The following is a 13,429-nucleotide window of genomic DNA, read 5'->3' on the forward strand; positions in this document are numbered from 1 at the left end:
TACCTTTCTTAGCAGGGGGTTGGTACATGAGCTGTCAATCATCAGGGAAGTGTCTTCTCAGACTAAATAAGGAAAAGTTCGGGGTGTTCTTTGGTGGGCTACAATATTCTCTAAGAGTCGGTTGAGAAATAGTGGGGAGGAGGAAGGAGCGGTCACGTAGACAAGGGTTTATCTGGCAGGAACATCTGTCAGGCGGGATGTACAAGGTTTCCTAAGCTAAGGTATGGCTTTTACTGTCAAGGGAGGTATTCTTCTCTACGGGCCCTTAGGGTTTCGTGGATAACTGCCTTGGGCTACTTTTACTTCTTGAGTTTAGCTATTTCCTTTGTCACAATGGCACCTGTGCCTCAGGTTATGCAAACGCTGGTAATGGAATTTTTCCGGTTTGTACAGAGTAAAGGTTGAGGGGCTCCCTTTTGTTCAGGGTCCTAAACAGTCCCCAACACATTACCATACAGTTTGGTGAGCTATGACTGGGTTTGTTTTCCAAGCTTTTAGAATGAATAAACGGTGAGATGTAATTTTATGTTGGTATTCACAATGCAGCCTGGAGAGATGGAATTATATTACAAAGCATTTATATAGAGAGATTGATGTATCATAGACCTATATATTTATTGGTTCACTGACTTAAAAGAAGCCCAAGAACGTTGAAACCATTTGAATATTATATAGTATTTTATATAGTATTACATATTATGCTATATTCATTGGGCTGGAGCGATAGCACAGTGGTTGGGCTTTCGCCTTTCACTCGGACAACCTGTGTTAGATTCCTCCGCCCCAGACGGAGACCCTGGCAAGCTACTGAGACTATGGATCCTGTATGGCAGAGCCTGGCAAGCTACGTATGCGTATTGGATATGCCAAAAACAGTAACAATAAGTTTCTCAATGAGAGACGTTACTGGTGCCTGCTTGAACAAATCAATGAGCAATTATGACAGTGACAGTGACTATATTGATTACATACTATCTAGTAATATGTACATCATATATACTATATTGTACATAGCATTGTAATCATTATATAAGGTAAAATAGTATTAAACATTGGATAATACAAATTCATAAGAAGTTACTCACTGTGCATATATACAAAGGTATAAAACTGAGCTTGTCCTTCTCTCTTTTTCTCTTACTACTATCGTTTAAATGCCAAAATTCAGTACATAATTTACTGTCTTGACTCTTGTTGAATGAGAGTTGGAGAGAGAAAATTGATATTGACAAGTTCAAGAATGCAAAGGCAACATAGTGAGACACAAGCGGGAATATCATTCCTTGTGTTTTTCTGTATTGCTATTTATTGATTGGACTTCCTCAACTTGGAGCATCCCTATGGTGGGTAGGTGAGTGCTCCAGTGATCAAGGTGCCCAAGGAATTCAGTACTGTACATATTTCAGCACAAACAAATGTGGTAGGGTGCAGTGAAAAGTGTGTAATTTGTAGTCCCAAAAGTAATAGATCACCAGAGTAAGTTTTTTTTCAGATATAGTAGTTAACTTTCCTGAATGCTATAAAATAACCTGTAATATGAACTCCCAATTGATGGAATCTGGAGTGGTGCCCCAGGTTATTTGTTCATGGAGACATTGTCACTTCCCAGCACAGTGTAAGACACAGACATTATGAACACGAGGGGTTTCAGCACATTTATTATTCTCTGTAAATCAGGTATAAAGAAATATGTTTTTTCTGAGAAGAATGTCAGAAGAACTTTTTTTTGGATGTCTCTAGTATCAAGAAATTCTGAGACAACTAAGGTTAAGACATGTGAGCAGAGGCAGGTGCAGGAAGCAGCTTTGCATGCAGGCCCCTCCCTTCTCTGGGGCAGGGGAGGGATAAGAGCTGGCAGAGAGCCAGGCCCAGGGTTGGGGTGTCAGCAGGCAGCACTCTGGGCATCTCCATCATGACCTGGGCTCTTCTCCTGCTCAGCCTCCTCAGTCAGGGCCCAGGTGAGGCTCTGGGAAGGGACCCGGGCACATCTGGGCTCACCCTTTCCCCTTCATCAGGTTCACCTGGGCCCAGCTTGAGCTCACCAGAGTGTTTTTATTTTCTCTAGGAACTCTGGCCCAGTCTGCTCTGACTCAGCCTCCCTCAGTATCTGGGACTCAGGGACAGACAGTCACCATCTCCTGTACTGGGACCAGCAATGACATTGGGGCATATGACAATGTCTCCTGGTACCAGCAGCAGGAGGGCACAGCCGCCAAAATGCTGATTTATTATGTCAACACTCGGCCATCCGGGATCCCTGATCGCTTCTCTGGCTCCAAGTCTGGCAACACAGCGACTCTGACCATCTCTGGGCTCAAGCCTGAGGACGAGGCTGATTACTACTGTTGCTCACCCAGTAGAGATAGCACAGGCACAGTGGTTCGTGCTCATAGGGAAGTGAGATAAAACTTGCTCACTGTTCCCTAATGCTCCTTCCCTCTATATCTAGATATTTTTCTTTTCATGATCATTTAGAACTTAAGTAATTACAAAATGATAAGTATCATAACATTATTCATGTCCTTTTGTATTTGCCTAGTTTTAACAATCTTTCTAATTTGCAGCATCTTTCAATCTTTTTAAATTCTCTCTTAGTTTGCATGCATATACAAGCATGCATACAATAACTTTATAAATGATGTGAGATAGTCTATATACCCATAAGCTTTGAAAGTTTTTTGATAGAACTTGCATTTTATAATTTCTTTTTTATTCTAAGAAATTTTATTTTTCAATGTTACTAACTCTTCTCTGCTATTTACATATTGCTAACATTATCTGAGAGTTGTAGGTCCAGTGGCCTTATAAAAATTTTTATAGGGTATGCTGATAGATGAATAGAAGGAAAAAATATCTAGGTAGAAATTAAACTAAGACATGGATTAGAGCCACATCCTATACAAGCATAGTTAATATAAGTACATTAAATCCAATAACACTGTTATTCATTTTGACTTCTCTGTTACATATGGTTTGCATTTTCCAAATATGAGCAATAACTAGTAACTAGAAATCAAAACATATTATGTTTTGAAACAGTGGACACTGTCATATACCTCTGAAGGGTTACTATTTTATTTTATACTAAATCTTGCTTTAATTTTTGACAGAGCAGGTAGTTCAATTACTCAAAACCCTAATTCATCTTCCCTTGATGCAAATGTAAGATTCTGTTTCCATTCAACTTTCTTTGGTCTCATTTGCAGTGTTCTAGCTAAAATCCAACACTTTGATAGGGGCTATCTTATTTTTAATAATTTTCACTAAGGTTATATACAGTGACTGGTCCAATAACACCTGCTCTATCATTACAGGAAGGACAATATACACCTTGTAAACTTTTTATTTGGCATCTTATACTCATTTTCAAAAGGATTTAAACTTTAGTGCAGAAAAGCAACAATGGTCATTGAGTACATCCATGATACATTCCTCTAGTAAACTGTATAAAGCTTAAAATAAACCATTCACTAGAATTTAAGTTTCACAAATAATATCTTTTTTTCCCCACTACTCATACAATACCCTACAGTTTAATTTTCCTATAAGGAACAATATCGTCAGCTATAAATAATTGCTTCAGGTAGCAAGCAGCACCATGGAATCACTCCGGCTAGGTGGGCTCTACTTTGGGCTCTATCAGGAATATTATAAAACATTCATATTTCTTTTTTTTAAAGATCACTGAAACTTTCTTCTAAACAAATCATCATGAGCCACAGTTACAGACTTACAAACTTTTGTGCTTACATTTCAGTTATACAATGATCAAGTACCCATCCGTCCATCAGTGTCCATTCTCACCACCAATGTTCCTAGTATCCCTACTCCCTGCCCCCTCACCCCCCACCTCTGTGGCAGGCGCATTCCCTTTTACTCTCTCTCTCCTTTTGGGTTTTGTGGTTTGCAATACATTATTAAGTGGCAATCATGTTCGGTCTATAGTCAACTTTCAGCACATATACCCTATAACGAGTAGGCCCTCCAAGTATCCTTTACTTGGCAGAGGAAATAGCAGGGAATTTTCCATTTCCCACTTAGATGCCTCCCTGGAGTTGGACTGTGACATGTGTCCACTGAAAGACAGTTAAGGCTTATACTTGGGAAAATACCTTGATGTGGTTCCCTGACAGGCATGAAGTCCCATGTGTTGCTCTTCTATGAGCTTTGCTTAAGGACTGAGATTCAGTCCCCCATGAGTTATACCTCAAAAAGTTATATCTTATATAAAATCATTAAATAATTTCTACCGCAATCCCTAGTTCAGGCACCATACAGACATAAGACAGAAAACCCAGACTGTTGAGGAGACCTAGAGAGGTCTGAAGGAAAATGAGAAAACCCCAGATTTGCCTGAAGGCTATGGAAACAGAACAGTCAGATCGTGTCCACCTGCCTCCTCTGTCATCATCACCATTTCACACAGAACACAGAATGGAGGTCTTAGACTCCTAAGCCAGGAATTCTGGGCCATGTTCCTTCAACAGGAAGATGGGTGTCACATCATGGTACAATTTGTGACAACCCCTGCAGATGCATTTTAATCTCTCAAGTGAGAGCTGCAGTTTAGAGCTGTGGCATCACAGGGTCAGGTTTGAGCAGGTGGGTGTGAACAGATGTTAAGTGAGGAAGGATATTTGCATGGAGGCCCTCCCCCCGCAGAGGCAGACAGAGGATAAGAGTAGGTAGATGAGTGAGTTCCAGTGTTGAGAGTCAGGGAACAGCGTTCTTGGGGGCATTTCTACTATGGCCTGGGCTGTGTTTCTCCTCACTCTCCTCACCCAGGCCACAGGTGAGATCTCAGGGGCTGGGCGTGAGGGGGATTCTAGTTTGATTCTATGTTCTCTCCTCACCTGTGAAACATCTCAAACTCAGCAGAGTGTGGTTCTCACTTCCCCCTCCTATTTTTCAGGTTCTTGGGAAACCCAATATGCCCTGACTCAGCCTTCCTCCTTGTCTGAGGCTCTTGGACAAACGGTCACCATCTCCTGTGATGGAAGCAAAAGTGACATTGGCTTTTACTTATATAGTGTCTCCTGGTACCAACAGCAGCCAGGAACACCTCCCAAACTCTTGGTTTATGGTACAAGTTCTCGGCCTTCAGACATCCCTGATCGCTTCTCTGGCTCCAGGTCGGGCAACACAGCGACACTGACTATCTCTGGACTCAAGCCTGAGGACGAGACTGATTATTACTGTTGCTCACGCAGAAGTGATAACACTTTCCACAGTGGCTGTTTTTCATAAGAAAGTGAGACAAATACCTGTTCTCAACCTCCTTAGACTGCCACACTGCTGAATCTAAGTTTTGTGGCTTTAGTCTTACTTAAAAAACAGTGAATGCAAAGTTTAAATAACAAAGAGATCTTCATGATTTTTATTTACCATATATACATTTTTCCATAGCAGAGAGTCTCTTCCTCGCACATCTGGCTGTCTTCCCTGGGGCCCCTTGGAGGGGATGGGCTCCAGCTTCCCTCCCCACCTGAGGAGAGCTCCCGGCAGAAGGCTCTTGGGGTAGAGAAGGAACCACTATGACAAAGACAGTTGGAAATGATCACTTTGAATAAGAGCTGCGTGCTGACAATAGGTAGAGGAACAAACATGATAACCTCTCAGTATCTGTATTACAAACCCCAGAAGGACACACACACAGACACACACACACACACACACACACACACACACACACACACACACTGTCATTTTTTTTAATTGCTTCTTGTTTATTTTTGTTTTGGGGCCACAGGCAGTGATGCTTGGGGATTATTCTTGGCTCTGCACTCAGCAATTATCCCTAGCAGTACTTGCGGGACCATTTGGGATACTACGGAACCATGCCCAGGTTGGTCATGTGCAAGACTATCCACTGTTTTATCTCTCTGATCACAAAACAGTCATTTTAAAAAACATAATAGGTATTTTGTAGCAGACTACCAGCCTAGTTGTGTACAGTCTGCTGCATGCATTATTATCTGTAATTTCCTCACTACGTCTGAAAATTACAAAACCAGAACTTTGCTTAGCCTTGAACCTAACGTGGTTCGGTTACGATGGTTACCTATCTCCAATCTAGCAAACTAGTGAATCATTTGGTTGCTTTGAACTCAGTTACATTTTCTTTCTGCTCTCATGTCTCTTCCTTCCTGCCCTTTGCATTCTGGGAGTGCTTGGGCAAAGATAAAAGTCCCTTTCTAGGTCCTATATCAAATTTCATGTCTTAATGAATTTTTATATCTGTCTGCATCCTATAGGATATTCAGATAGATGAGTCACTTAGGTACGGTTTTAATTATGAGTTAGTTTTGAGCATAACTCTCATTTCTTTGTACTTTTTTGGTTGTAGCCAAGATAAAGAAATTTATAATGAATGCACAGAAGGTTGCAGCCTTCTTACCATAGACTAGTATGCAAAATGGAAGTCATTTTCTCTTATGGGAATCTGCCTTCCCCTATAGGGGCAGAATAGTAAAGAGGCTCAAGCAGTAAGGATTCTAGCAAGCATTGAAATTGGGTAAATTAGCCAGCAAAAAAGGCGGAATTAATCATAAAAATAAATTAAAAAAATAAAATTACTACTTTCTTTGCCTGCATTGATCCTCTTCCTGTGAGTTTCTGTGTCTAGACTGAGTTACAGGATAAAAATAAACACTGTTGGGTGGGCCCAGGGAGCTCGGGGTAGAAGGGCACCTAGAAACCATGGGTGAGCATATGCAGACAGGGATCATGAAATAGCTCAGAGATCTTTCATCCTGTTGAAATTTCTGGAGTATGCACAGAAGCTCTTATCTGAGAACTTGCACAGAAACTCCTACTCTTCATCCCATCCCTCTCAATCCTCGATGATTTGCTAAATTAGCCCCCACTAAAGCCTTTTTCTCACTACATTTTAAGAGCTTTGTAATACAAAATCAGAATTGCATTCATAGCCTGCAGACCACAGCAGACAGACACAATGAGGATACAGTGTAGAAGTCCACCAAGCTTAATGAGGTAGGTTGGAGATGTCTGGAAGTCTATACCAGCACCAACTGGTTCTATAACCTCTCAAGCCAGAAGTAATCCTTGAGCATTGCCAGGTATATCCCCAACTAAATTCAATTTACAAAAACAGCTAGAGTGACCATACTTATATTAAAATAGATTTCAAAATAAAAAAGTCAATGTGGAAGGAATACAAACAATCATCATGTCATGAACAAGTGATCTGTTCATCAAATAAAACTTATACTGCTAACATACTTTTTCATGATGGTAGATCATCAAGATATTTAGAGCAACCTGTGTAGACCTGAAAAAAATACTGACAGCAATAAAATAATAGTAGTATATTTCAACACCACTCTCTCACTGTCTGATAAATCAACCAGACAAGAACTCAATAAGAATGCGTGTATTCAAAACATAAGTACAAGAACCAGAACGATAGTAAGCTGGTACTGTGTTTGCCTGCAGCCAACCTGGGTTCAATCTTCGGTATCCCATATGGTCCTTCAATCACTACCAGGAGTAATTCCTGTTACAGAGCAAGGAGAGCAACCCCTGAGCATCACGAGTGTGACCCAAAAAGCCGGAAAAAAAACCATGGTGCTCTCTTGCCACTTTCATCCTGTGGTTTAGTGCTGCTTTCCACATCTGGGGTGGCCAAAAGCATTGGGCACACGAAGGAGAAAATGAGGGCCAGGCTGGTTGGTATCAGTTACAGTTTATTTGAATCTCTTCTCCATTCTCCTCTGATTCTCCACCACCCTTCACCTCTCTTACAGCTTTAGTTATACCCCAAATCATGAAAGGTTGGGTAGAAATTACACATATTTGTGATCATAAAATCAATAGATGTAAGGTCCTTTCCTCAGGGTAAGCTTTACCTAGGACAAATTCTCATTCAGCAAGATGACCTACCTAAGGGTGAAATATCATTTAGGGGTGCATTTCTCCCTTTCTTAGTTGTACAACCAATTAACCATTCATCTTAATTCTACTTCTTAATAATATTAGTCACTTTGTATGGACACAGTAAGAAATACATTGAGCTTATAGGGTGGCTCTTCTGGGGACATCTCGCTATATAACTAGACTACAGTGGTCAGGCAAGAATAGTCTTTCCCAACCCTGAGCAGGGTCCTCATCCAGTTGTTAATCTTCGGATCGTGACAAAATTTGTTCATGACAATGCTGTTAACTTATAGTTAAGAATTATGGTGCTTGGTCTGGCCCATTTTGATGCCAGGGTAGCTCACAGTTTGTCCTGGATCCATCCAGTCCCTTGTCGGGACCCTGCTTTTTGATGTGTTAGGAACTACGGGCAACTGAGGCTTAAGTCAAGAAAACAGATGTCCAGGAGAGAATATTATTGAGTCAATTAACTCCCAAGTTACAAAAACACAGCATTAACTATCTTCCTGTGTCTATATAAAAAAGGACATTACTCTAAAGTAACTATGCAAAGGACATAAGAAGATAAGAAAAGCAATATTTCACTTACAAATACAAACCCAGAATCCTTGAAGGATCTGACTTTATAAGTCAACAGTCTGATTAGGTGAAAAAGTTGATCGATAGGTTGGGGAAGCAGGGCACAGAGAGAAAAGGATACAGATGAACACAGAGCAATGGGAATACCTCAGGAGTACTGTGATTGGTGTAATCCAATAAACCTAAGCTCTCTGTGGCAATGGAGTAAGAACATATGAATGTTAAGCCTAAAATGTTTAGTGCTATATTCCAATAAACCGAGGAATGAGAATATCTCAGGTGCATTGTGATGGGTATAAGCAGATAAACCCAAGCCCCCTACTGCCAGGGAGAAAGGACAAACCAATGTTAAGCCTGAAAAGTTTAGAGCTTTATTCCAACAAGAAAACAGTGGTCTTAAAGGAATAAATTGAGAGGACTGGTCTAGCACATCTTTCTAGAGCTCTTCACCCCTCTTTCACTCCCTGTAGTTGAGTACACCTTCTTCCCAAATAAACATAAAACATTCTCCAAGATGTTGGGACATCTTGGGACACAATATCTGTCTCTGTAAATTCAAGAAAATGAAAGTTGAATCAACTATGTTCCCAGACCAAGTTGCTTTGAAAATGAAAGTAATCACAAACTGAAACTGAGGTGGAGGGAGACTCAAATACTTAGATTTAAAATTTACTACTGAACAATTCGGGGAAAGTAGTTTTAAACAGGATATAAAGATATAAGAGAGGCCAGAAGATTCCTCTAACCTTCTGCTCGCTGCTCCACAGTCCCCGGTGAGGCCTGCTTCCCACTGATATTACTGGACCCATCTAGAACAGAAGGCAGAGTTCCAACAGGACAAAGAGCCCCACGGCGAGGAGAAAGACCCTCCCTCACGATGGGTCCCAGCAGCCTCCACACTGCACCTTCATCATTTTTAAGTCCCACATCACAAGACAGGCAGAAAAGACAGAGAGCAGTGTCCAGCTTTATCTCTTAGTATCTTCCAGAGCCGGGGGGCAGGAACTCTAGCAGCTCTAGTGGGTGTAACTACGACAAACACTCATCCTGACCATAAGAACACTAGAAATCCAATGGGAAAACACGTAGGAACCCACCAAGCCCAATGAACAAAACATAATATCACTGAAGCCATAAATAACACCAGTAAATCCTCAGAAAGTGTCTTTAGTAAAGTTATGAAGAGGATGTTCAGTGAGTTCAATGAAGCGATATCACAGGTAGTCAGCAAAGCACAAGAAAGTATGAAAGTCGAATTGAGAAGACGATTTCAGCCAGAAATCACAGAAATGAAAGACATGGCAGATGATATTTTAAAAAGTTGGTAGAATCTCTGAATGTCAGAACAACAGAAGCTGAACAGAAGGTTGAGGTGCTCCAAGACGAGAAAGGGCAAACCACTAGAAAGCAGCAAAAGGTGGGATATACCCTGAAGAGAAATAAACAGCATACCAGAGAACTATGGGATAAATACAAGAGGAACAAAATAAAAATCATTGATGTCTCTTAAGAACAGGAAGACAAATGTGGTAAAGAAATACTAGATAAAAAAATTGATAATTATTTCTCAGAATTGATGATTACAGACATCGAGGTCCAAAATGCCCCTGTGGTCCCAGGGAAAATAGATCCAATTAGGAAAATTCCAAGATATATCATATCCTAAATGACAAAATCCCAATATAGAGAAAGAATACTGAATGTAGCAAGATCAAAAAAGAAACTTTCTCTCAAAGTACAGTCCATTAAATGGACAGCAGATCTATCAAATTAGACTTTGTGAATCAGACAAATATGTAATGATATAGTACAAAAGCTCAATGAAATAAACATCTCACCAAGAATGCTCTATCCAGCTAGATTTTCATTCAGATTTGAAGGAACTATATGAAATTCCTCTATATATTTCATAGAAAGAAATATATGTATACTTATGTATACATATATCATACACATACATATGTATATGAAAACAAATATATACATATATATGTGCCTCTCGAGAGCCCAACAAGCTATCGAGAGTATCCCACCCACACGGAAGAGACTGGCAAGCTCTACGTGGCGTATTCGATTTGCCCAAAAGAGTAACAATAACAGGTCTCATTCCCCTGACCCTAAAAAGAGCCTCCAATCATTGGGAATGATGAATAAGGAGAGGCTGCTAAAATCTCAGGGCTGGGACAAATGGAGACGGTACTGGCACCCACTCTCAGGGCTGGGATGAATGGAGACGTTACTGGCACCCACTCGAGTAGAACGGTCAACAAGAGGATGACAGTGATGACAGTGAAACAGTGATACAGATATTCATGGACAGGCAACAGCGTAGGAAATTAGTAACCTTGAAACTAGTTTTCTAAGAAGTGTCTAAATATTGTATGCAATTAAAATGAAAATAAAGTGAAATTTATTAGTTACACAGGCGGGGGGGCTTAGGGTGGGGGGCTAGGAGTTGGGGGGGTTTGGGGTGTGAGGGGGCGGGGTGGAGCTATACTGGGATTCTTGGTGGTGGAATATGAGCACTGGTGAAGGGATGGGTATTCGAGCATTGTATAACTGAGATTTAAACCTGAAAACTTTGTAACTTTCTACATGGTGACTCAATAAAAAATTAAAAAAAAATAAATAAAAAAAATAAAGGCAGGAGAAACTTCCCATCATGTGGCATTAAGAAAGGTTAAAAATATATAGTGTCTCATGATCATAAATTGACTTGTATTGCTTTTTTTGACACTTCTACCAATCATTTCTTGGTTTCATTGGACCAACTGTTATGAAATACATTTGTTATACGCCTGCCAAGTGGGTGGGATGGAAATTGGGGATATTGGTGGAGAGAAGGGGGCATTAGTGATGGGGTTGGTGTTGGGATATTGTATTCCTGAAACAACTCTATTATGAACAATCTGTAAATTACAGTGTCTCAATAAACATTGATAATTTTTTCAGAACAAGTTTCTCAGGAGGGTAGAGGATGGAGGGAGGAAGATTTCTGGAAACAACAATGAAGAAACCAATTATAAGAAACATGGGATACCACAAATACTGCACTGTACACATAGAAATGCAGAAAAATCAAGCCTGCATTTCTCTGTCTCTCTCTATCTCTCTCCATGTAACACATACTGAGGGATACACTATCCAGTCTTGACTCAGGCTAAATATCAAAGCAGGATAAAATAAAGTTACAAGTTGAATAATCCAAAGGAAATCTGAAGAGAAACGGAGACAAAATTGTTGCCTATTGTTGCTGGCAGGTACCCTTGTTTGTTGAAAAGTCTCCCTCCCTGGTGTGTGTGGGTCGGTGACCTGGGAGTCACAATCTGCTTCTGAGACTCAGGACAACAGATGCTTCAGCACAAACAAGTGTGATTTGGGTGGTGACAAGTATGTACCTGAGAGAATCACCACGAGCAAACAACCATCAAGAGCAGGAATTTACACAAAACGGTAATTTAACTTTGTCAATGTTAGAGAGAACCTGAAACATGGCACACCATGGGCATTTCCTGTAGTGACACGGTACTGAGTGATCATTGAGGCAGTCATATTATAAGCAGAGATACAGAGGATTAGGAAGGACATGAATGTATGCGACGTCGGCACATTCATATTCCTCTTCAAGTCAACAATCAAAATGTTTGTGCAATAAAAATTTATATAAAAGATAATTAATTTGCTTGATAGTTATGCTATGCAGAACTACAGAGGTGCCAAAGGTAGCCTATTTCTAGTTCAATCTCTGGCACCAGATCAGTCTCCTAGGATTGGCCTTGGGGTCCCAGAGCACCACCATAATGGCCTTGGTGGTCCAAGCACCATACAGCGTACTTGGTCCACAGCACAAAGCAGCCTGGGCATTGAAATGCCAGCCCTGTTAGCAGATTATCACTGGGAGTCTCCTCCATGCCCCCATGAATGCCAAAATAAGAAAAAAAGTCAAGAGAAATATGAATGAATAATAATGATTTTTAATGTAATGCAGAAACATCTGGAGTCCCAGGCCAGGCCAGAGAGGGGTGAGCAGAGGCAGGTGCAGGAAGCAGCTTTGCATGCAGGCCCCTCCCTTCTCTGGGGCAGGGGAGGGATAAGAGCTGGCAGAGAGCCAGGCCCAGGGTTGGGGTGTCAGCAGGCAGCACTCTGGGCATCTCCATCATGACCTGGGCTCTTCTCCTGCTCAGTCTCCTCAGCCAGGGCCCAGGTGTGGCTCAGGGAAGGGAATCTGATAACATCTGGGCTCACCCATTTCTTCCTTCCTCAGATTTACCTAGAACCAACCTGAACTCATCAAAATGTGTTGGGTTTTTTTTCAGGGATCTGGGCCCAGTCAGCTCTGACTCAGCCTCCCTCAGTGTCTGGGACTCCGGGACAGACAGTCACCATCTCCTGTACAGGAACCAGCGATGACATTGGGGGATATAATGAAGTCTCCTGGTACCAGCAGCAGGAGGGCACAGCCCCCAAAATGCTGATTTACAATGTCAACACTCGGCCATCCGGGATCCCTGATCGCTTCTCTGGCTCCAAGTCTGGCAACACAGCGACCTTGACCATCTCTGGGCTCAAGCCTGAGGATGAGCTTGATTACTACTGTTGCTCCTACAGAAGGGGTGGCACAGCACAGTGGTTCATACTCATAGGGAAGTGATACAAAAACCAACTCTTAGTCATCTCATCCTCCTTCCCTAATGAACTTAGATTTTCATTTGTTTACACATTTATTTTGAAATTGAATCATTCTAAGCTTATGTTTTTTGATATTTTTAAATTATAACATTCTCCAAATTCTTTTATATTTAGTCTTTTTGCTGCACTTTATATATGATTCCAATTCTCTCTGAATTTCTATGGTATGCAGGCCTGCAAAATATTAAAGTCATAAACTTTTTGAGGTAGTCTGAATATCCAATATAATGTTGGAGAGTTTTTGGATCAATTGCCAGCCCATAAT

General features: G+C 41.0%; 3 gene segments (V, D, J or C); all 3 read left to right on the forward strand.

The window, feature by feature from the left end:
* The first annotated feature begins 1,912 nt into the window (after positions 1-1,912).
* LOC129407076 (immunoglobulin lambda variable 2-18-like) lies at positions 1,913-2,406 on the forward strand. The segment is given in 2 exon segments: positions 1,913-1,958; positions 2,066-2,406. Coding segments are annotated over 2 exon segments (387 nt in total).
* Positions 2,407-4,746: 2,340 nt separating this feature from the next.
* Positions 4,747-5,247, forward strand: LOC129398762 (immunoglobulin lambda variable 2-11-like). The segment is given in 2 exon segments: positions 4,747-4,792; positions 4,913-5,247. Coding segments are annotated over 2 exon segments (381 nt in total).
* A 7,386-nt stretch (positions 5,248-12,633) lies between these two features.
* On the forward strand, positions 12,634-13,126 carry LOC129407077 (immunoglobulin lambda variable 2-18-like). The segment is given in 2 exon segments: positions 12,634-12,679; positions 12,792-13,126. Coding segments are annotated over 2 exon segments (381 nt in total).
* Positions 13,127-13,429: the final 303 nt, after the last annotated feature.

This window comes from Sorex araneus, chromosome 9, assembly GCF_027595985.1.
Source record: "Sorex araneus isolate mSorAra2 chromosome 9, mSorAra2.pri, whole genome shotgun sequence".
NCBI lineage: Eukaryota > Metazoa > Chordata > Mammalia > Eulipotyphla > Soricidae > Sorex > Sorex araneus.